At 46.8% G+C, this 24,737-nt stretch overlaps 1 protein-coding gene across 1 annotated transcript; it reads left to right on the forward strand.

Annotated features, from left to right (window-relative positions):
• The first annotated feature begins 499 nt into the window (after positions 1–499).
• On the forward strand, positions 500–24,515 carry ccnd2a (cyclin D2, a). Its single transcript, XM_030054169.1, has 5 exons — positions 500–959; positions 2,352–2,567; positions 6,094–6,253; positions 13,636–13,784; positions 20,319–24,515. The coding sequence occupies exons 1-5, from the start codon at positions 765–767 to the stop codon at positions 20,490–20,492; spliced, it is 894 nt and encodes a 297-aa protein (XP_029910029.1). The 5' UTR covers positions 500–764; the 3' UTR covers positions 20,493–24,515.
• Positions 24,516–24,737: the final 222 nt, after the last annotated feature.

Consider the following 24,737-nt stretch of genomic DNA (forward strand, 5'->3'; position numbering starts at 1 on the left):
ATATTAATAGGCTAATGACAGTAAGACATTCATTCACTTATTGGCTTTCACAGTGATGGAGGTGGATGGAAACGTGCAAAACTATATTATCCCATCCAGTCAGTGCTCATCATAAAGCAAACTAGCACCAACGTAAATAAAAAAAGATTTATATTTTCAAAAAGCAAATACTCTATCCTCACAGAACATGAGTCAGTTTGATACCACCTACGGTTTATGGTAATTTACAGCCTAGCCTTAAGATTCATGTCAGCCTGAATAAACTCTGTTCCGCACAGTCAATTTAAAATGTGATTAAACTTAGTTTTGGGGGAGTTTATCTGCACTGGATTATGCATTATCAATCTGCTGTGTGTGTGAGGTTTGGTAATTCGTGGCAGCCTCTTAGATTTTCAAAGGATACAAGGCTGATAAAAAGTTGTCTTGCATGTCAGGAAAGGAGAGAGGGGGACAGGGGCTGCTTGCAGCATGTTGCGTCTGGTCTAGAGGTAATGAAGCGAATTGCGTCAGTGGCGCAGGGCAGGCTTGAAATGCGCCTGATCTGGCCAGGCGGATGAAAGTAGAGGCGCACTGTGGGGAGAGAGGAAAAAAGTTCTCAACAAGGAGAGGCAGGACTACTCTTAGGGAGCCCCTGCAGTCTCACTTTTTATGCCTCCAAAAGACTTTACTTTCTACCCCTTTACATTTTTGCTATATAACAGTGCTACTGCGTTTCCAAGAGAGAAACCCGACTTTTTTTTACATTAAGTGAAGCCACCAGCACCATGGAGCTGCTCTGCCTCGAAATGGACACCATCATACGAGCTCGTCCCGATCCGAACCTCCTGTGCGATGACAGAGTCCTACAGAGCTTGTTGACCATAGAGGAGAGATTTCTGCCCCAATATTCCTATTTCAAGGTCGTCCAGAAAGATATTCAGCCTTTTATGAGGAGGATGGTCGCCACTTGGATGTTGGAGGTTCGTACCGAAACACCGAGTGCTGACATGTCTTATTATTTCCGTGCTCGACTTTAAAGGCTCCTGATTTCCTTCGTTTCTCTCTCACTGAGCGCAGTTTGCAATTTTTGGGAGACTAGATAAGGCTTGTGGCTTGCATTGCCAGCTGGGTATTCCTTATTATTGCCAAATATGTCGTTTTCTGTAATTTCTTTGTACCTTTTTTTAGTTTAGTCGGGAGCGGCTGGTTTTAAGAAATCCCAAGTTGCGATAGGCTATCTGTGACACCTGTGAATTTCTGTCATCTGCCACACTTGATGCCCTTTAAAGCTGCCCCTGGATTTTTTAATGTTATTATTTAAGATAGCCTGAATATTTCCATGCACACGTATGCACTCCCCGATGCAATGCTGCCCTGCGCTGTTCTAACGCCATGTTGGTTTTTACGGGAGCGCTTGTGCTTTTCCAGACGACTTTACAGTGTCATAAACGCAATAACAGCGGTCAATATATATCGGAAATGACAGAGGAGGGTCTGGGTTGTCCGCTGAATATAGAAATGACAGTGAAAGACGTTGCAAACCTTTTAGATATATATTTTAAATGTCGGAAGGGGCGAGGGCCTTATCTGTCGCTCCAGTCTTCCCCCCGTCGTAATGCCTCACTCTGGAATTATGTTCGATTTTTGACACTTAGTCAAATATTTTTGGTCAACATCTGATCGAAAACAATCTAGACCCTTTGAGCTTTATTATCATGTAAAGATTGTCGGGGTCCGACCCAGAGCGGATTTTTAATTAATTTTTGAAATAAATATATCTCGTCGGCGGTGACGCACTCCACACCAGCCTGTTGCTACTTGGGTTTTAATTTGACATTTTATTCATATTTACGATCAATGAATTTGGATATGAATTGTCGGATATGATGTGGGAGGCATCCGTGAACATTATGATGCGAAAAAAATCGGTCTAGACAATTTATTTATATTTTTAATTATTTTATGAAAATATGACGAATGGAAAAAAAGAGTGTTTCCGTGTGCTGTGCTGTCCGGGTGTTTTTTTGGCTCGGGTGATTGTGACTTGAATTCATTTCTTAGTGAATGAACTGCAGGAATGCGACTCTATTGACAGTATGTGCCTGAGACCTTTTTCAAACTTTGTAAAATAATGTATTTCGAATTAATTTATGATGTCGCAACCGATTAGGGTTGGGCTCAAATTCTTGGCCAGGCCCCAACTATGTGTGTCATTGAATTTATATGTGCTCTTTGATTACTCTTCTGTTTCGTTATCTCATAAAAGTTTTATATACATTTAAAGTGTTGGAAAATCAGCTGGGCCACTCAGGGGAGAGTTATTGATTCCAAATGCTGAACATTGTTTCATCGCCTGCTGTCTCTCTCTTTAGGTCTGTGAGGAGGAGAAGTGCGAGGAAGAAGTTTTTCCCCTGGCCATGAACTACTTAGACAGATTTTTAGCCGTGGTGCCCACCAAAAAGTGTAACCTGCAGCTGCTGGGAGCAGTGTGCATGTTTCTTGCATCCAAATTGAAAGAGACTCGTCCATTAACTGCAGAGAAGCTCTGCATCTACACAGATAACTCCATAAGACCACAAGAGCTGCTGGTAAGAGCTGCTTCAACACTATCCTCAACATTCACAGTGCCATCTCTGCAGATTCATGTCATAAAATATGCAAGGGCAAATGTGGCTCAATGCAATATTTTGTCATTTTCTTGAACTGTGGAAACTCATGGGTTTATTATATTGCCTTGGGCTATTCTCTTTTACTGAAACATGTTTATTTTTATTATTGGCATCACACAGTTATAGTATATTCATTTCACTCAAACTGTCATCTAGTCCTCCACTTTGGAGTGCGCCGTCATCAGAGGTGCATGGAAAGGAAAGCCCCAGAGTGTATTGTCCCTGAAGGGCTCTGTCTTTACTGTAAAAGACCCTGTGGGCTTTACAGTATCAGGTCTGTGTAATGGTCTCCATTGCCATCTAGTGGCAGATATTTATACAGAGCAACGAGGTCAACTTGAACTCCAGCCAAAGTTTTGATTCTGTTCCTGTCAGAGAGAGAGAGAGGGAGAGAGGGAGAGAGAGAGAATCAAGTTTGCCTTTTACAGTAGCTTTCATCCAAAGATACCCATGGATGCATGTGGTGTTACAATATAAAACATCCCTCCTGTTTCGTCTTACTTCCTTCGGCATTTTCAGAGCATGAATGCAGTTTTTAGTCAAAGTAATGGACATGATTGATACAGCAGGGATAGTGTGTAATTATGATGTACTAACTGCAATGTTTGACATTTCTGAACAAATCTGCCATTCCTCTGCATCCTGTTTAGCCTGTTGATAAGGCCCGGTTGGCCTGATAATGCCAGCAGCCTTCACCAGCGCAGGCCAATTAATTAACTCAGTTTCACATCAGATAAGTATTTCCCCACTGCTCTGTGGCGCTACATAAACATTCCTCAGTAAACAACAGCCAATCCCACCCATGTTGTGAAAGAGGCCACATATTATGATTCAGACGTAGCTGATGGTTCTAGGCCTGCCTCCCTGTTGACTGGCGGCTCTGCTGATTGCTGCAGCGGATTCGTGTTCCTGCTGATCTGCTCCTTTTTTCCTTGTGCTTTTTTGCTTTCTGACATTTTTTTTTCTGGAATGCATTTCTGCTCAAGAATCATCAGCATGCAGGCGGTTTGAAATGGCATATCTGCTGAACGTAACCCTGTGTGTGCATGTATGAGATGTCATTTGCTTGGTGAATGTAACTGAGTTTGAAATCTAGCTGGAAAAAGTGACAGGTTTGATTGCGCTCTCTTTAGTAACAAAAAAAAAAAAAAAAGGCCTCTATGATCAGCTATGATAGTTTCAACTAGTAAATGGAAACTATATTAGAGCGGTGTGCTGTTTTTGGGCAGTGGCAGATTAGCCTGACGTAGACACTGCAGCACACAAGAAATGTGAGTCTGTCCCACCTTCATCTTCATTCTGAAGACAAAGCTCTCAGTTCTTGAACTGGTTTGCTGAGGCCTCTCCTCACTGCTTCTGTATATGGCAGTATTTTGGCTGACATGCAGCTACAGGAAACAGAGATCAGCTGCTCAGGGCATGTGATCGTTTTTTGTCCTCATCTTTAGTAACAATTTCTTGTAAAGGGAACCGCAAATGTTACAGAGAAGGTGTGACCGGAGAGCAGAAGGAAGTGGGTGCTTGCCTGCCAACCCTGTCAGCATAGAGTTTGTGTTGCAAGGTTGTCAGAGCTCACTCTGTAGGCTCATATCTGCTCCTCGCCGCTGATGGAGCAGGCTTCTGAGGACGTGGGGCAGCCATGTTGACAGAGAAGATGGGCCACTGCTGAGCATAAATGATCACCTACGATCAAATTGATATTAGCTGCTAATGAGCACTGACGGTATTTTTCCATGGAGAGTGTCGTCTGTTTTACTGATTTCAATGCAAGATGGTGGTTAAAGTTTTCCAAAACAAGGCCCTTCTTCAGAGAGAGATCATGCTTTTCACTTTACATGCAGATTTTTTGGTTACTTCCTCAAAATAGAAGAAATTAGCGGGCGCATGTGCAGAGCCTTCGATGAAAACCCTTTCCCCGTATGTACGTTTCCCCCCCCAGCATCAAAGAGATGAAGGAAGAGCTGCACGGCTGAAAAAAAAAAAAAAAAAAGGCCACTTTGATTGGACATTTGCAGCCTGGAAGCAGGGCTAATGCCAGCCATGTTGGATTGTCTCATGACTGTGTCCATGTGGTCTGTCCTCTCTGAAGGGAAAATCAGCAGCATCATAGGTCCCATTCACAAGGCTGCAGTCCTGAAGCAAACCACGTCATTCTTCCCAAATTAGTCACCAGCTATTCCGTTAATCACCTCCTCCTCTAGGAAGTGAAAGCAACCGTACGGTCAAAGAGAGCGCCACACCTTGTGTGTCCCCCCCCGCCCACTGACACATAAGCACCTCAGAGCTATGCTAGCATGTGCCGTCACACATTTAAAGAGATCCACATTTCAAAAAAAAAAAAAAAAAAATGGATGTTGAGGTTGTGCACAGTTGATTGAGGTGGATTTGTCTTTTGCAGCGAGGAAAGGTGTTGAGTAATGTTCGATTCTATGGCTTTCATGTCATGATGTTGATGCCAGACACTGCCCAAGGTTGTGTTTTCTGTGAGCCAGACGGCGTGCAGTCAATGATTTAAAGCGAAGTCTTGGTATTGCTCGGCATTTGTGACGTTACAAGACAAGAATGGAGGTTGCATTTATTGATAAGCACCCAAAGGCATTCACAGAACGGGCAATAGAGTCATTAGCATGACATGATGAAAGGAAGCAAATAACCTTGTAGCCTGTTGCAACACACAAGTGAAGGGTGTTGGTAGGAAACAGTTCTCCATTTGAAAAGTGACACCCAACTCACAAAATGAGTGCTGGGATGAAATGAAAGCAAATGATTGATTGATGGGCTGTATGTGTTACATGAAGGATATACTGTGTTTAGTGTTTGACATGCGACACAAACAACAACACATGACGGATTAAAACAGTTACGATGCATTACCGGTTCATTGCCATTTTCTGCATCACGTCTCACAAGGATAGCCTTACCATTCTCCTTCACTGCTCCTACGTACGCACACACACACACACTCACTCACACACTCGCTCTCACACATACACTCACAGTAGATCCTCTGGTGGGCCTCTTTAGGAAAGTCCCCAGATGCCAGACAGACAGGGAGGGAGGCAGTGTTGTGAGGTCACCTGGGTTGGTGGCGCTGCTGTTGTTTCTCTGTCCCAAGCCCGGCCAAGCAGAGACTAACGTAATAACAATCTGTCTCTGCTCAACCTCCCCGCCCTCAGCACTGTACAGGGCCAGGGCCAGGGGCCCACAGAGGCACACTCAGGCTCTGTGCTGCAGTGTTGTGTAACTGGCTGCACGACTGCGAGGGAGTGTGTTGTAGCTGCTTTCATAGGTGCTATTGCTTTTACTCATGTATTCTTTCTCTTAGACTCTCTCAGTTTCAGTTACATCTCTCTCTCTCTCTCTCTCTCTCTCTCTCTCTCTCTCTCTCTCTCTCTCTCTGCACCTTTCTTTCTCCCTGTCTCCCTCTGTCTCTCTGTCTCTGTAGGAATGGGAGCTGGTGGTGTTGGGGAAGTTGAAGTGGAACCTGGCGGCGGTCACTCCCAACGACTTCATCGAGCACATTGTGAGGAAGCTTCCTCTACCTGAGGATAAGCTAGCGCTTATACGCAAACACGTCCAGACCTTCATTGCCCTCTGCGCCACAGGTAGGATGCAACAAGAGGCGAGGTCACACACATTTAGGAAATTATGTCATAAGCTTCCTTTGTCATCAACTGAATTTTCACCACCGTGCCGCGTGACGCAAGAAAGAAGCCATGACTTCGATTTTTGTCTTGGCGGTGTTTCTTTTGACAAATTGATCCTTTTCGATTCATTTTTTTATCTCTCTGTCCGTCTGTCTGTTTCTCTTATGGTGTTAGTGTTGTAAATGACAGCGATCGTGGATCAGCTGCCAAGTCAAATCAGGCAATAATGGCTTGCATCAACAAAGTTGCTTGCGTTGCAAAATATCCTCATCTGCACCTTGTTCTTTCAACACCACATCAAAACCTCTCCTCTGAATAGGAGTGACATGTGGGAACAACTCTGTTTGGAGGTGCATTGTGGGCCGGTCACAGCGTGCTGTAACTTAAGCGAGACGCATTACCTCCATGTGAAAATATTCCGCCTCAGAAAAGCATGTGTCACGGACGACATCTCGGCATTAGACTCTGAGGTCTAATGTCCGTCATCTGTCTTCTCCCCGGCTGGTATGTTGTCATGTTTTCGAGGCATATCAGTGGCTTCCAGAGCATCCAGTGACACTTCAAAGCAGGAGCTGCCTGGTTGAGGGGCATTCCCATGTCACACAGGGTCGAGGAGAGGAATGGACAGGGCGGAGGCAGGCAGCCATTGTCTCCCTGCTCTCGAGGTGAATTGTTCCCTCAAGATCAAACGTCCAGCGACTCGTGGGAGGGACGGGGAGCCTTTAACATGATCTGAGGAGATGGAGGAGAGCGAGGAGGAGGAGATGCAGCAGGGAGAAGGGGAGTCGGAGACAGCCGGAGGAGTGTATTGTTTTTGCGCCGCCGAATTCTGAGGCATGTCATGTTTTCATATCTCCTTCCCTTCCCGCCTTCCTTCCCTTCCTTCTCTCCCCACTTTTCTTCTCACGCCTCCCCGCCCTACCGCTGGAGGGCATGATAACTTTCCCATGTTGGGGAAAGTCTCGGCGGGGCAGGTTCCTCCTGTTTGTGCCTCCTCAAACTCCGGGATTTCAAAGCTACAAAAAAAAAGGCAGAGCGGAGCGATACAAAGGCTGCACCTCCGACAGTTTTAATCGTAACATTTATGGGGGACATTGCACGGCCCACGCCAGACGAGCATCTTGGAGAAACTTCACCCCGTTCTTCGACGTGAAGGCGAGATGCACGCGGCGCCTGGTTAGCCCGGTTAGCTTCCCTTTAGCACAGCACTCCTTTCTCTCTCGTTCAGAGGAGTGTGTGTCAAGCTCGATGCGCACGTAGAAAGGATGAAAATGAAATGAAATCGTAAAGTGATGGAATCCCCTGTACCGATTGTGCAATGGATGTTATAGAGTGAGAATAGGCTTTCCAAGTGGAGCAGCACAAGTCTTGGTGAAAAAAATTATTCATAGAAATTTCTTGTTTCCCCCTCCCCCCCTCCCCTCTCTCTCTCTTTCGGTCTCTGTGTCTCGCGTTCTGCCTCTCTCACCCTACATCTCTCACCCCTCATTTTGTGCCAATGGATTCATGTGAGGAATGACAGCATGTCAGTGATCGGACCTATTCCCAAAGCAGCATTGTGAAAGACTCAGCGTGCACTTTGTCCTTAATTGCTTCAATGAGGCAGTGGAAATAAATTTACGAGCCTCCTGGAGTCGTCCTCCTGACATTTTGTGTTTTAGGAGAGGCTTTCTGGAGATAGCTCTGGATTAGCAACAGGCCATTTATCTGTGTACGCTCTCCTCAGACTTGTCTCCAGGCAAACAGAGAGCGAGGGCAAGGCGGAGAAAGAGAGTATAGAGCGAGCGCGAGAGTGAGTCAACAATTTGGTGCATCTGAAGATCTCTGGGAATTTGAAACCCCATTTGCGGAACGTTCCCAGCCGTAAATCTTGGGTTATCTGGTGAGAATCCTCCTTGAGATGTCCTCTGAGCGGAGCTGAGAAGGTAAAGCCGGAGCAGAAGGAGGAGGAGATCTCTCAGGAGGATTTACATTTGCAAGACAGTTGACAACGGGTCACCTGTGGCCTTCCTATTTCACGCAGCCACATTCAACCCACCACCCACCACCACTCCCGCCGCCGCTACCCCCTATATTGAAAAAGAAAACGTGCATAAAACCGGGGCTTTCTGTTTTCCAGGGAACAAGGAAAAGAGAGAGACGAGGAGAAGTGGAGAAAAAGGCCTCTCATTTCTAATGGCTCCTCTCTTTTGATGAAACAGTTCCGTTCGGGCCACTCAGTGGGATTTTGTCAGGTGGCGCAGGCTGGCTCTGTATTAATTAATAACATTGGCTGGCCCATTCAGGACTATGCAAATGGCTCGGGGGCTCAGCTAGACGCTGGGAGAAAGGAGACAAAAGGCCTGGCCCCTACATTTCATATGCAGAGCCATGCGAGGGTCAGCGCTGCAGGGCCACTTGATAGGAAACACCAGCGTTTCCCTCAGGCGGACCGCCGGATAATAGCCCAGAAACAAGCTCATTAAGGGAGATTATGAACCTCCATTCCTACACACAGACACCAAGCACTCCTAGTTTCCTCTTCTATTCTTATTCAATTGAGGTAAAGTGGGAGAATGGAGGGGGATGCATGGGGCAGACAGATGCACCCCAACCTGTCTGCTGCTGTTATTGAACTCCGTCTTCTCGCCATATTGGCAGGGATTATGGTGTATTTTTTTTTTTTTTTTTTTTTTTTAATACCGACTCCAATAGCTCTTGCTGTAATGGTATGCATGAAACGGCGACAATGGTCATCGGAGCTGGTCAAAAGGAGAAGTCTGGAACGTGGCCAGCGCCGCGTTGTCCAAGAGAGAGAGTCAATTGTGTCCTGGAAGAGACTGTGAAGATCGGCTACAAGACGTGAGCACAAATCAAAAAACTGCGCGCGGACGGAGGCGCTTGCAAAGCCGAGGGATGAGGATCACGTGAAGTATTTCAGTTCGAAGCAATGAATAATTTGCGCGGCGAGCCGATAGAGCGGTCCCGCGCGCGGTCCGTGCGCCGCGACCGATTTTGAGGTTCGGCCACAGAGGGAAGAGAAAAGAGGCAAAACTGGCAAAACACGCCGGTTTATGTTCTTATGCAGCAGAAGCCGAGAATGATCCAGAAGCCGTCTCCGCTCTCTCCGCCGCGGAGGCTCTTAGCGGTGCTGAGGCTGGCTGGAACGCTCCTTCCTGGCTTCCTGTCCCAAGTTTGTATGGAGAATCCCCTCCAGGCCCGAGCGCGCCGCCGCTCTGGAGACGAGTGATTCATCTCAGATGTGGTCAATGAGATGGTCGTTACCCGTGTTTGTTTACACAAAAACCCCTTCATGTCTGATGAGTCAGAACCCCGACAAATTAGCCACCTCCTCCGGCGAATTATCTTCCTCCCCCCCCCTCTCCCCGCACGCTCCGCCGACGCTGGGAATCACGTCCGGCCGGGCCTGCGTCGTCCGCGGATGAAGCCGGAGAGGAAGCGTTCTTGACAGTATGTGCCCAGGAATGTGATACACAGAGTGAATCATCGAGTGGCATGTCCTGAGCTCCCCTCTTCACCTCGCTGGTGTAATCGGCACCACACTATAAATACTGTGGCCAGCTGAGTCACGCCAGAAAGGCCAGGGAGAGAGGAAGAAAGGAATTTATCGTTCGGATGATGCAGCTGTCCCTGCAAAAAAAAAAAAAAGCTTCAGAAATCAGATTCTTTTTTTTTTTAGGCTTGGAAGTTTACCTCTGAGGTCATGCTAACCACAAAGACTAACATTTGTGGTTTGAAGTAAAGCAAATGTTAGTGGCAGCTCGCCGGGGTACGGAGGCTCGTTAGTCTGACCGGAATGTTGTTCTCATGGCAAAAGACTCTCTCTCTCTCTCTTTCTCTCTCTCTGTCTCTCTGTCTCTCTTTCTCTTTCCGTCTCTTTCCCCTGTGCTTCCTTCCCTCTCCAAGCGCACGAGGTCTTTCTGGGTAAAAGAGGCTTCAGCTACACCTCCTAAGCCGTTTATCCAAAACATATCAGCCTTGAATTCTGTCTTAGAAGGCAACAACGGAGACAGGAGAGACCGAATCGAGTTTGCCTTTTACAGAGGCTTTAATCCACGGGATCACCGCGGATGCACACACACACACACACAGAGAGAGAGATGAATCTCCCGACAGGACAGAAATAACAAAATTCGTGCTCTTCCAACGTGGAGAGAATTGGACTCTCATGCTTCCCAAAGCTGGACCGGCTCCAAAACCTGTGCACTACTCCTCTTTTCGCCGCCGTTGCCTAAGTCTCGGGGCTGCAGCTGTGACGGCGGAGGCGATGGTGCAAGAGCGAGCGAGAGCTGTCACGGGACGCTACAATTAAGGAGGAATCCTGTTTTCTGGCACGCGCGACGAAATCTCAGCGTCAGCACAGTGCGTGACTCAGACCCTCCGAAGTTTTTGTTTTGCGGGTTTGTCTCCCGAGTGACAGTCCGCGGCGAGAGGTAATGGGATACGACGGTTTCCCAATCGGTGATTTCTCCCCGCGTCGTGAGCGCCACGGCTCCTTAACCCCCCCCCCCCGGCGCTACGCTGGGTGAACCGTCTTGAGTAGCTCCTCTACAAACCTCGTTTTGACCACCAGGCGCTCCTCCATTAGCGGTAAAACAGACTGTCATGCCAATCCCAAAATGATGTTTGTGTTTGGCCTTAATCAGTCAACAGGCCCCGGGTCCCCGTAACGCTATCCCTTTAATAAACAAAGTCAATAAGCTCTACACGTATAGGACACAAGAACCTGATTTATAGCGCTGGAAAGAGAGAGAGCCAGTTTGTTTTTGTTTGTTTTTGTGTTTTTTTTTTTTTCCATTTTTGGCCGTTGTTCAACTTTCCAACTTTAATTAATTTACAAGTTTAATGTGCATACTGTGCATCGCAGCCACCCAGGAGGAGCGGGCCGTGTAGGGCGGCCGGCTGTGTAACCAGAGGCCGGAGGATGAAGTTTCAGGGGGCAGAAACGCGGAGGAGCGGGGACGAGGGGGCGTCGCGAGGAGAAAGGGCCATTGAAGGAGGGCGAGCGGCGCGCGGGCCAGGCCAGCCAGCCGCTGCTCACAGGGAGCTTTCCATCGCAGGCGTCCCCACTCAGCTACATACACTGTTTATCCTCAGCATGAATATCAATGAGGGCCTCCTAAAATACGGTCATTCTTCCCCCCCACACGCAGCCGCCACCAGGCCAGAGTGTCAGCCCGCATCGGCTGCACGCGCGCGTCCTTGTTCTGCCACAGACCTGTCTTGTCTCGAGTGCGAAAAATCAGCTTGCTGCCCACTGCCCGCCACTCAGCTCGCCCACAAACCTACGTCTGTGTGTGTGTCGGTGTGTGTCCATCTCTCTGTCTGCGTTAAGGTGTGCACGCCTCGGTGCTTTGTTCCCCCCCCCCGCCTGTGTCTCGGAGGTGTCTGCCTCCTCGCCTGTCACGCCGCGCTCTCCGCACACGTACAGTAAATCCGTGTATGCCTTTGTCCCTCTCTTCCCCCCCCCCTCCATAGAAAGCTGCGCTCTTACAGCAGTGATGTAATGCCGAGGGGGGCTTTGTGTGCTCTTTCCTCTTGGCTCGAGGTAGCCTTTAATAAATCGCCCCTTGGCAGAGGCCCAGCGGCGAACACAGGGGTGTATAATAAGTTCATTTATTTGTCAACACTGAGCCCACAAGATGAGAAAGCGCCTGGCTGTGCATGTTAAAAAGGCAGTGAGGGGCTGCCTGTACAGCTATCAAAGGGCCTACCTCTTTGATTCGGGGTAAAGAAAAAAAAAAAAAAAAAAAAAAAAGAAGAAGAAGAAGAAGAAGAAGAAGGAAGAAAAATCTCCTTCAGAGCCATCGCACGCAGTTTGCTTTGCAATTGAATATGGCAATATGTTAATGCGCAGGCTGTTTCTATGCCCCCGCTGCCCACTCCTCCAGCCCATAGGTGGCCCAGGAACAGAGGCATGCTTGTGGGGGGGGGGAGGAGGGAGGGGAGGGAGGAGGGAGGGGAGGTGGCGAGGGTCGCTGGAGGGCGACTCTTTTCTTCTTCCAAAATCTCACAAGGGCCTGGACACAGACTTGAGAGCGATGTGCAGCAGAGCGGTGTTGTGTACCCCCTCTCCTCTCCCACCACGCCCACCACCTTCCCCTCTTTTCTCCTTGTTGCCTTGTCGCCATACCATCCATCCCTCCTTCTTCAGCCCCCCCCCCCTCCTCCCTCCCTCACCCCTCCTCCCTCCAGCCACTCTTTGTCCAGCCTGTCTGACTGAATTGGTATCAGCAGAGAGGGGATGGATGCTGTGTCTCTCAATTGGGTGAAATGAGGTGATGACTCCGGACAATGGAGTCACACTCTTCTGCCTTCCCTCTCGCAGGCCCGCCACTCTATTAATATGCTAAAAGATAGGAGGGCCGCCAATGCAAACCACTGCCTGTTGTAGCAACAAAGACCGGGGCATGTGTGCCATTCACCGGCCCCATCTGAGGAGGCCATGTGTTGTCCGAAAAGAAAGGTAGAAGTTGAGCAAGACATAAAGAGAGAATAGAGAAAGGAGTGAGTGAGTGTGAGTGTATGTGTGTTTGTATGTGTGTCTCTGTTTGTGGAGAGAAGAACTCTCTCTCTCTCTCTCTCTCTCTCCCTCTCTCGTTCGCTGTCTCCCTCTCTCCCCCTCGCTCTCCCTCTCCCCCCCTCTCTATGCCAGTCGCCTTGCCTTTTCGGGCTTCTGGCCCGTTCACAAGCTGTCTCATTTGCATTATGAATGACAGTGAGGGGAGCTAACAAGGTTATTGGTCTTTGAGACGCACGCCTGTGACCACACGTGGAAAAAGGACCTACAGCAGTGAGCATTGGCAGAGGCACTGAGCCTCTTTATTCCTCCCTTTCCAAGCGCTATGGGGCTTTTTTCAGCGAGCACACGATTTACTCAGGAGATGGAAGAAAAGGGGCCGGGCTGGGGGACGGGGGCCGGGGGTGGGGGGTGTAGGAGCGGGTGGGGGTGGTTGCTTTTCAGCTCCTTTACAAGCCAAGTGAACCCTCATTATCCAGGCCTGTGGTCATTAGTGAGCGCTGCGTTCAGACCCAGCGCAATAGAGGGATTATTTATTAGCTGACTGCTAGATTACCAAATCATATTGTCTCTGGGAGGGATGTATCCGCGCCCCTTTTGTGGAGCATGTGAATTGAACAGTGCAATTCAGAAACGTCGCCCGCTGAATGCAGCATCCTGTGGTATAATTGACTGTTTTGGTCATTGGCGCCGATAAACTGAACATTAAATCTGAGCCCCTGGCTGTAAGACAACAATAAATGTTATTTCGTCCCTCAGCTGATGGGATATTATATCATTTCAGAGCGTGCACTCACTCAAGTGTTTCTTCCTCTGACAGATTTCAAATTTGCCATGTACCCTCCCTCCATGATCGCCACAGGAAGTGTGGGGGCGGCGATTTGCGGCCTACAGCTGGACTCAGCCGACAAGTCACAGTGGGGCGACAGTCTGACAGACCTGCTGGCCAAAATCACAAACACAGAAGTGGTGAGTTTGTTTTGTACTCTACTGCGACATCCCATCAGTCAGGCTTTATTTAGCTTTTTTTGTTTGTTTTTTTCTAAAAATAAAACTCTGAAATGCCGATTTCGTCGCGTTCTTCAAGGTCTGCTAAGAGCTTGATATTGATGTGTGGAAAATGTGGGAGGATGTTTTTTGAGAAATAATTACATGAAGCAGAGTTAAGTATCTCTTATCTATACAAGGCGAGCTTAATAACTGTTTCTCATCACTGGTATGTATCTAAGCGCCGCGATTACAGTAAAGCTGTGATTCAACTCTGAACTGCCAGCAAGAACTGGAAGCTTTTGATCTCATGAGCCAGTTCACCTCTGAGGAGAAGAATTCACAATTAACTCAGCCTGTGATTACCACCAAAATACAGTTTGAGAATCAAGTCTGTTGCTCTGAAAGCAGGCAAATGCAAATGTTTTTTCTTCCAAAGGCCTCCCTTACAACCATAATGACTTTGCCTCTGGCAAAAATGGCCCTGTTAGTCATGTCCAAAATTTAGAAATGCCACATCTGTGTTAAGCCCAGTGTGTATGCAAGTGAAAATTACTTGAAATGTCACGCTCACATTCGCCTCCTTCCTTGTTGCAGCATTTCCCACCAGATTTGATCAGGGGTTTTTACTGCCAACATATGTTTATTATTAAAAAAAAAAAAAAAAAAAAAAAAAAAACTCAAAATCAGGTTCAAATTAAGAAAAATATACATTAATTTTAGTTGTGAAAAGCATCTAATGTTGAACTGCCACAGCTCACAGCATCAGTCTCTATCCAGTGTCACACACTTTACTAGGTTTTGAGGTAACGTGCGGCCAGTTTCTTTTCCTTTCCCACCAACACAGTCAGGTACAGCTGCTCAGGGCCCCCTCACATAAAGAAGCCTCTTAATCCAGCCAGGCTGAGAGCATATAGCTGCTCTGTCGCTGACAGGAATGCTGGCCAGGCCGTTGTGTGGCTCTCCGGGTACAGCGAGCGCTGCGGTGGTGGGGAGTTCAGTCCAAACACAGGCAGGGCCTCCGCTGACTCCAAGATGCCTGGCTTTCATCACACGAGGGGAGAGGGGCTCAGTTTGCTCGCTCGCTGCGAGGTTGAGTAGGTGGGCGAAGCTGCGGAGGGCTCGGGGCGAGGAAAGCGAGACGGAGAGAGGACGATGAGAGAGTTGATTGGTTCGTAATAACTGGCTCAGTTTAAACAGTTTGTGTGTGCTCCCTGCGCAGGGGCATGACACCGATCCAAGGCCTCAAGCCCGGTAGGCCCAGGCTCAATTCTGTTGTTGCCGTCCCAAAAGGAGGCAGGAGAAAGCTGTTGAAGTGTGAAAAGGACACTGGGTGGGTGTCACGCCTCCCTCGCGACAGTCAGCCCTCTCTCCTCTCCTCCTATGGCCCATAATGCATCACGGCTGGAAAGCATGGCTCCCTCTGGTGCGAGGCGTGTGAAGTCTCGCTCAGCAGCGGAGGAAAAACAAATAGCTGGCCTCAGCAGCACAGGGCCTCAGTGTGTCGAAGCAGCGAGGTCTTAGACTTGAGGGAATTAAGTCGCTCCATCTCTCCATGATCAACTCCTCACATTCCTGGATTCAGACAAGCCGTGGCTCTCAGAAAACACAGGAGGCAAAGCAGAGGGCACCCCTCCTGATTCAACGTGTATGAGGGGCTTTACTATGAAATGCCAAGAGGCCGGCCAAGAATAAAGCAAGACTTTTTTTGTGTTAGAAGTTGATTCGGCTCAAAACTCGCACCAGACCTGTGCAGCACCTGTGATGCAACATGACATGAAAAGCTTCTTCGCAAAACCCTCCGACGCCTCGCAGGAGGAGTCATCACGCTCACGACGACTTTTAGTGCTGAGAAGTTGCTTAAAGGCTGCAAACGCTATCTGTCACTTTTGAGCAGCCAAGCTTTCACACGTTGATAAAGAGGAATTGGTGATGTGTTGATGGTGTTGGCTGACTCACTTCAACACCCACCCTAATATCTTCCTCCAAAAGCTCAACCACTTCCTATGTTAATTCATCACGCTATGGCCACCTCAACCTCAATTATCTGTGTTACTGCAGTTATGCTCCTGGTGGTATGAAGCTGAGTGTAAAAGTGTACGCACAACATATTTGGTTTTGGCTCGGGGTGTACAGAGTCGGCGAGATGGTAGAGCAGTGAGACCCGGGGCTTCTTGTAGCCGGCCAGCCGAACAGCCAGGCAAAATATGAAGGCAAAGCAGCTTTCGCCAGCCTCTGCAGCTGCTGCTGCCAACAGCATCATGGCCAACGCCACCCCCCTGGCACCCAGCTGGCATCTGTGGTATCCAGAAGCTGTGGTTTTCCAGTGGAAATGTGATAGGGCCAAGTCACCATCTTAGGCCGCCCGAGGAATGTGTGTATAGCCTCACACACACCTGGTGTGGCCCAGCGGGGCTCCCAGTTGGAGACAGCAGACGAGTCTGCGAGCCAGAGACCCGAGCCATGATGGACAAGGGATTGGCAGAGAGAAAGAATGAAAACTGTGTGAAAATGTTGAGAAGTTAGTTGTGATTCCCTTAAACTGCCCAGGTCGTCTGTAGTGATCGTAAGCATGCTGGCATGCGTAGTTTTCCGAAAAATGTAGACTTTGTAGAAGTCACGAGGGTGGGATATTCCTGTAATAGTAATTCTACAGCTGAATGCTCTTGTATTAAGGCTAAAAGTGTAGAACTTCCCTTTTTTCTTGTGAAGGGCAAAATAAATCAGAGGTCAGAGAGAGATGTAAAGGGGGAGACCACCACGTTCTAGTTTGCATGGGCACTTGTCATCTCTCATTTATTTTTTTCCTATCAAGGTCAGGTACTAAGATGCTGGAAACACGTTTCACTGTTTCTCCCCGTCTTCTTCCTTTCCTTCCACTCTTTCGTCGGCCTCCTTTCTGCTCTGGCCAGTGAAATTTCCAAAGTTTTATGGGGATTCATCATCATGTGTTTGAGCCAACATGCATGCAATAATGATGCGTTTATTGGGAAAAATGACTTCCTGTTAACATAGCCTGTGGCATCACTGCTTGTGTTGCAACATACAGATGAAAGAAAGAGAAAGGTCACATTTTCTATTCTTACTTGTGCAAATTCAGGTCATGTGGTGACCGCGTATTTCCAGTCTCAGCCTCAGGATACTTTTTTTTAAGATTCCCTAAGATCCATGTGTATATGTGTGTGTATGTGTGTGTTTGTCTGTGTGTGTGTGTGTGTTTGTTTCAGCTGTCTGACCACCAAGTCCTCCCAGAGTAGCAAACACTGTCTTGTGTGGTGCAGTCAGCAGTTAAAATACATTCCATGGCTTCACACATTTCTTCCTTTTGGTTTTGTCTGTCTGCACGACTTCCCCCTACCGCCGGCCGTGATGTCACAACGGCCGCCCAGGGATAAGCTGCACGCCTCGCATTCATCAGAGAGGCGGTTTTTGCTGCTGTGCGATGGATGTCCGAGGTGGGGCAGGAGGAGGGCTCGGAAGCGCTCGTGTGTTTTCAGGGCCGATGCTGCAGCGTCGCTCTGCCTCTTATCCAGTCGGCCCCCTCTCGGTATCCAAGCACCTCGAAGCCTTTCTGAAAACAGTATTGGTGTTTCCAGTAGTCACACACTGAAGTCATTAAAGTTTTTCGAATAAAGCCCATGGGGCTTGGCATGGGATCCGAACTGCCGCTATAAAGAGCAGCAGAGGAGGAGGTGGGGTGGATGGTGGGGGGTGGAGGGGTGGGGTTTCTTTCAAGAAGTAAATGCCTGAATTCTTGCGGTAAGACACAGGCAGTTCCTTTACATGTTTTGTGCTTTACTTAATTTTCTCACAGGAATTGAGATTTTATGACTAATGGGGCACATGTAAGTGGGAAGATGTGTGTGTGTGTGTGTGTGTGTGCACGCTCGTGTCAGTGGCCAACCTCTGGAGGATATTAAAGCGTCAGGCGCTGGTCGGGTTTCCTCCACGTCAAACCCGCTGCCGGGGGAAAAATTCTCCCAGAGGCACCGGGCCCGCAGCAGCCCCGGCCTCCGCGACGTCTCGCTGATCCTCATGGATTTTGACCAACAAAAACTCATTTGAACTAATCATTTGTAGATGCCGGAGCACCCAAAATAAAAGAGCAATCATTGTCAGAGCTTGAATTACTTGAGGCGGAAAACCCGTAGGCGCATATAATGACTTTTATTCATTATTGGTGCCGTGATGTAAGAGACATTTCAGAGAATTTCATTCAGAAAATTAATTAGCCGTAACGCAGCAAGTACAGAACATCAGCAAATTAGCGGTTAGTTTTAAAAGGCGAGGAACTTGTCACTTCATGCTGAAGCGTTTAGTTGATTATGAAAATTAATTGATTTTGATTGGAGAATCATTTTAGTCATTTATCTAGTAAATATACTGAACAATTGCTAGTTCAGCTGTACAAAAGCTTGGGTTTGCTTACATTCTTCTGTTTTTTTATCATTATAAAATGAAAACTTTGGCTTTGTTTTGGTTGTTAGACTAAAGAGGCAATTGTAAGGCCTTACATGTAGTATATTATTCAGGTACTGTTCTGTATTTTTGACTTTGGATAAATGAAATGAATAGCTGATTACTCCAAAAACTAATTACATGACATCATTAGCTGCAGCCCGATTGTCAATCCAGCGTATAATTCACCTCTGAAGGCGCGGTGCATGTTTCACCCTGTAACGTTGCCACGCTTCCTGACCCCTGACACCGTGACCTTTTGTTACTCAGCCGTGTGCAGCTCATGAGGAGCAATTCCCATGCGAGCGGGGTCTCTGTTCTCATTTCGTCGAGGCCCGGCAGCTCCAGAACTATAACACAGGCTCAAACTGTGGCCCATCAGGTTTAAATTAGCTGTAAATTTCTAAAGAATGTTTCCCCCGTCTCCACAAGCTGTATACATTCACCCAAGCCTCCGGCCATGAGGCGCTCTCAGTCATATTTCCCACAGACGCCTGGTGCTTAAATCCAGGGGTTATGCATGTGTGTGTTTGTGTGTGCATGTGTGTATGTGTATAAGAGAGAGGGAGCAAGCTGGCCTCAGGTGTATTACAGCATTTCACCACCAGAGAGCAGTGTTAAGTCTTCATAAAGGTGGCTTATAAATACATACCTCATAGTTTGCACCAAAGAAGCTGCGTGCCTTTACTCCTTAAGACCTTGAATAACTGTCATCACTGCCTCTCGCCATCCAGGAGCAACATTTGGGAGAGTTTATCCCCTTTCTTCATTCATATTTTTACCTCCCATTCGCCATTCTTCACCCTTGCCCCTCCTCCCCCTTTTAGGAACTCCCCACGTCTCTCCCTTCCCGGTTAGCTGCTCCCCACTCCTTGGCCAGGCTGTCCCCTCTGTCAACCCTCCATCAGGGAAGGATATGAGGGCTCAGCGCCGTTGAGAGGCTCCTCTCCCGGGAGGATTCTCAGGTTGCGGCCGCGGCCTTTGATGGTGAAAGGCGAGCCGGCCGGGTCTCAGATGGATCCCCTGCAGGCAGGCAGGCCCGCAGACTGGCTCTCGTTAAAAAAGCACCACCTTTGTGTTCCCACAGGAGGTGGATGTAATTAACATAGCTTTAGTACTACCTGTGTTTTCGCCCGCCGTTGTCAAGGCTACTTCTGTTTGGGTTTTGTGTGCGTTTGGGAATGGTGGAGGTGGGTGGTTGGACTGGGGGAGGGAGAAACGTGTGCGTGTGTGTGTGTCCATGTATGCGTGTCGCTACGTGTGTGTGTGTGCGTGTGTGCACGCGTGAACACTATAGGGGTGGTGTTCAGCGCACAACCCTGGTGGGCTGATGTAATGCTTGGGTCTGCTCCTTGTCTGTGCTCAGCCTTGGCAGTGTGTGGAGCTGCTGGGAGGCTGGTGGTCATTCAAAACCCCTGCCCTGTCCTGCCCAGGGGCCCCTGTCCTGCCGCACCAGGGGCCCCTGTTTCCTGTACACCGACTGCGGCTTTTGGTGTCCCTCTTGTCGCTTGCGATGATAGCTGCGAAACGCAATTTCCTCACAGGGGAAGAGCAACTTTGGCTCTGCGTCTTTGGACAAGTAACTATAACTGTGACAGCAGCTGTTCTTCCACTCACCTGTGACACAATTCACATCTGCTTTGGCTTGTGTGGTGAACATTTTGCATGCGCTTATTAAGTAACAGGGATGAGAAACTTCCTTTTAAACAAATCTCACAGTCAGACGTTTTTGTTTCCTTAACGGCTAACAAATGAATTGTGCCGCCACCAGGATGAGAGAGTTCCTTTCAGAGTCATTTACACTTAAATTCACTCTCTTTTTTTCTTCAAACAAGTGAAAAAGACTACATCTTTCTAGTTTTAGCAGCTTTCCAGCAACAAGTGTCATGAAACACGGCAGAATAAGGCAGATCAGAATAAAAAATGAAGAAAGGGAGCTGTAAAAGTTCAAGAAAATCCTGATTGAGTTGGAAATTAAAAAAAAAACACCCCTTCTTAAATCATAACCTGTGTGAGATGGATGTTTTATAAAGCCTTTGCCCTGTTCCCTCGTTGCAGGACGTTCTCAAAGAGTGCCAGGAGCAGATTGAGCGTGTGTTGGTGAGCAGCCTGCGCGAGGGCCGGCAGCAGCAGCAGCAGCAGCAGCAGACACAGAGGGGCCCCAGCGGAAAAGGCCTGGACGAGCTGGACCAGTCCTCCACCCCGACAGATGTCCGCGACGTCAACTTGTGAACCACCAGAGGGCAGCGTTGCACCGGATTTCAACAAAAAAGCAAAAACAAAAAACAAACAAAAAAAAAAAAACATAAAAGCATCCTCACAAAAAATCTCTATTTTTTTGAAAGAAGAAAAAAAGAACAAAACAGCAAAAAAAAAACATTTAAAAACAAACAAGCCCTTGAAAGAAAGAGAAAAAAAATGCTTGCTAGTTTTTGTAGATTTCTATTTTGCAATACAAAAACATGTGCCCTTGTATCATGAAATCAAAGCTGTCTTAGACACACACACACACACACACACACACACACACACACACAAAGAAAAAAGAAAAAAACGATATTCCACGATGTTCTGATCTAAAAGAATTTGAAATGAGGACAAGAGGAGAAGCTCTGCAGTGCCTTGGATACACAGAAGGGAAGCCAATCATATTTTGCATTCTGCTCATGATTGTACAGTATGATCATTAAGTTATAATATCTTAACCATAGCTTGATAATGAGGCTCTTAAACACGGAAGTGGGGAAAACATTCAGAAATTGCATATATGATATCACAGTGGGGCTTAAGTTTTTTTCTCTCATTTTATTATTTTTTTTTTTTTTAGTATTATGATTTTTTTTTTGGCTGTTGTTTTTTTTTTTTTTTTTTTGGTCTAAGAGGAGACACGTTGAAGCTCCTCAGGCCACGCGAAGGGTTTCTCCACACGGCTTTGCTGTGTGTCGGAGACGGAGAGCACGCATCGAGAACATTACGCCGAGTTAGTGGGTCCCAATTCCAGGGAAGATAGGATTATTATTATTGTTGTTATTGTTATTAATAATATTATAACAATTATTGTTATTATTATTATTATTATTACTGAACATATTTTGAAATTCTGAGTAGTCGAGAAATCAATAAGCTCCTTTTGTCAGGCTGCTTGTTTGTGTGTGTCTGACTGTCGGTGGGTGCAGCGTGCAAGCCTGTGTGTCTGTCTGTGTACATGCATGTGTGTAAGTGTGTGTGTGTGTGCCTGTTTCCATGCATGCGTATGTGTGCGTGCGTGCGTGTATGTGCCTGTATGTGTTCGACTGCTATATGTGATCCCGTATCTATATTAGCAGTGTGTGTTTCTAAGGCGTGAGGCACTTAATCAAATGTTCGAGTCGAGTCGTAGACTTAGTTCTATATTAAAAGACTATGGGGCAAGCCGAAGCTACCGATACCATGTCCATCATTTTAACAGGGCATCTATGCTATATCACTGCCTTCGTGCATTAACAATGTATCACGGTTCATTGTTGGCCGACAATAAACTCACGTGCAGGAAGAGTTAGAGAAAGCGGACGAGGCCGAGCGGGACGTTTCACTTGGAGCCCCCCCCCCCCTCCCTCGTCTTTCCGAGAGCATTTTTTTCCTGAGGTCTTTCGCCTCAAAACTCAGAGGTCATTTTGGGGTGTTTGTTGATCACTGCCGTTCTTATCCATTACCAGATACTTCACTTTTCACGTTGTTACTCTATGGTGTTTCCTTAGTTGTGAAAGGTGTTTTTGAGGCTGCTTTGAGGAGTGACGGCCCGGTGCGATGTCCCGAGGAAAGGAGGTCGAGAGAACTTTGACTCTTCTGTGTTTGGAGCGAGGGAGCAGGGAGTGGAGAGGAAGGAAGGGATGATGAGAGAGAGAGCAACTAGGAAGGCACTGTTGAACTGTGGAAGGCACGTGGGTGCACGGCACAGGTTGGTAGGGTGTGTACAGGTTTTTTTTTTTTTTTAGGTGTGCAGACGCATGCTGCTGTGTAGGAGATGGGGATGATATATGGCCAGTGGCTGGAAGATACCGAACAAAAAAAAAAAAAAAAAAAAAAAAAAATATGACGCCCGAAGGCCTTGTGTTAAAAACTTTGATATGTGCATATTTGGCTGGATTGAATCAACTCGTTACGGATGTCTACAGTGACACGGCTGAGTGAGAAAAACAAAACAAAACAAAACAAAAGCTCTTGGTTTCCACGTAAATGGAAAATAAACGAGGAACTGAGACTGTACGCTGCCAGATCATCATTTGAGGATGAACTTTTCTTTTTTTTTTTCGTGGGGGGGGTTTTAGAGAAGTACAGGAAGATAATATACTATCAATGCATCTGGAGTCCCACATAGGGTTGTTTCACCTCCCCTATATGATTGCAATGGCAAAGCACTTTGAAAACATGCTCCCCCAAGAGACAAATGAAATGAAATGCGGTGGGTGGGGATTGGAGATGAATGGATGTTTTCTATTTCCTTGTTAGCCTTTTTCTTTGGTTTACTTTGTAGGGCTGGTTTCCCAATCGTCAGACGTACCCTGGTCGAGCAGGAGTCAAACAAAGACGCTTACCACAACTTATGATAAGAGGACATTCCTATTTGAGAAAGAAAAAAAAAAAAAAAAAAAACATTCCTACTCAAATCAAGTGCAAGTCGAAGGGGAGTCTGACCATTTCATGTAATTTGAAAAACAAATGCAAAAAACGCCAATATGAATTGGAGAACGCCGACACACATACAGCACAAAGCTGACTGATCTGATTCATGGATTTTATTTTATTTTATTTCATTTTTTTAAGTTTTATTCCTTTTGGGGTTATCAACAAATGAAATATTTGTTTTACTTGAATTTTTCTTTCCATTTTGATCTGCATCACGGCAACGAAAAGTCACACGGGCAGCGAGCTACAAAAGACAAGGTGGTTATAACATCTGATATTTGCACATGTTCTTCAGCGGGCAGTGAGGTTTTCGTTTTTTTAAGGTAGACCAGAGCCTTTTGTTCGTAGCCACCTTAACTGATGTGCGTTGCAGTGGTTGGTCAGTTTGTTGTTTTTTTTTTTGTTTTTTTTAATTAATGGCGCTGCCTTGTGTTTGCAATTGGTCTACATTTTGTAGTTCAAGACTTGTGTCTGTCGGTCGGCGCCTCTGTCCCCCCGTGAGCTTTGCTGCTTCTATCAGATCAATGGCAAGGGGGTTCACGAGCCAGATGAGACCGATGATGATTGATGATTTTTTTTGTTTGTTTGTTTTGTTTTAAATCTCTTACACAGGACACATGGCGTTACCGTAATGAGGTATCTTTGCCTTATGCTTGAGTTTTCATGAAAGTATGTCGACTTTGCTGAGTGTACGTATGTCAAACTGAAGAAAAAATGTGGGGATTTGATGTTTTAGTGAGTGAAACGTTGTTCGGGAAAGCATCTCGGAGGAGCTTACCTGATTAAACCGGGACCGCCAAAACACCCCCTTCCCCTTCCCCCCTCCCCCCCACTCTCAACAAGTGATATGACCCCTTGATTTTGTCTCTGTTGGCCTTATGTAAGCTCTCTCCCCGTTGTACTGGTTGTGATTTTTCTTTCCTGCGATTTTACTGTTGCCTGTGTTATGTATTTGAGACCACCTTTCAATTTGTGTTTGTTATGTTTTTACGGGGTGACCAGATCCACACAAAAGAAAAGAAAAAAAAAAAAAAACATTTTCTAAGATTTAGAGATACTGTATTCCAAAGTGAAGAGAGGACAGAGGAGGAGGAGTGAAGACATCAAGAAAAAAGTGTCAATATTTTTATTGAATTATTGTTGTCTTTTTGCGCTGCTAAAAGCTATGAATTTGTTTCATTTCTTATATACAAAAAAATAACATTACCTAGTTGTGATGTGTCACTTGAGTGTGCTGCTATTTTATAAACATTTGTATTATAATATAATTATTTTACTGCTTAAGAGATACATTCAGAAAAACCGAAGTAGATGGTGATAGAAGAACATGAAATGAGTATTCGACTGGAAATGTTCTTTGTACAGTTTGACAGTTTGCTTAGATAGCATGTCTACCCCCCGACCCCCTTTTTTTGTTATCTATTTTGCTCTCCTTTTTCAGTCACATTCTGCATCAGTGGTATTTCCTATACCTCAGGATTACTGGACAAAAAAAAAAAAAAAACACACACACACAAACAAATCCATCACCTATACCTCTGCAGTTAGGGCGCCTGGAGAGGAATGATGCAGCGGGACAAAAAAAAAAAAAAAGAAAAATCTGTCTATTGTGGATTATTCCTGCTGTTGTGGTGGGAAAACATCTTGCTGAGTGAGATGAGAAACAGGAAATGTGCAAGGCTCCCACCTGGACTCTCAGCCTATATTGGAGGGGGGCATGACGCCATCGCAGCACTTCCTCGGGGTGTTTAGAGACAGTTCAGGCATGTTCAAATGTTCATGTTGGTGCTACACCTGACTTGTTCTGTGCGA

Source organism: Myripristis murdjan, chromosome 6 (genome assembly GCF_902150065.1).
Source record: "Myripristis murdjan chromosome 6, fMyrMur1.1, whole genome shotgun sequence".
Classification (NCBI taxonomy): Eukaryota; Metazoa; Chordata; class Actinopteri; order Holocentriformes; family Holocentridae; genus Myripristis; species Myripristis murdjan.

Coding starts and splice junctions, on each gene's coding strand:
- ccnd2a (XM_030054169.1), top strand. CDS start 765: ATGGAGCTGCTCTGCCTCGAAATGGACACCATCATACGAGCTCGTCCC. Junction 960..2,351: donor TCGCCACTTGGATGTTGGAG/GTTCGTACCGAA, acceptor CTCTCTCTTTAG/GTCTGTGAGGAGGAGAAGTG. Junction 2,568..6,093: donor TAAGACCACAAGAGCTGCTG/GTAAGAGCTGCT, acceptor CTGTCTCTGTAG/GAATGGGAGCTGGTGGTGTT.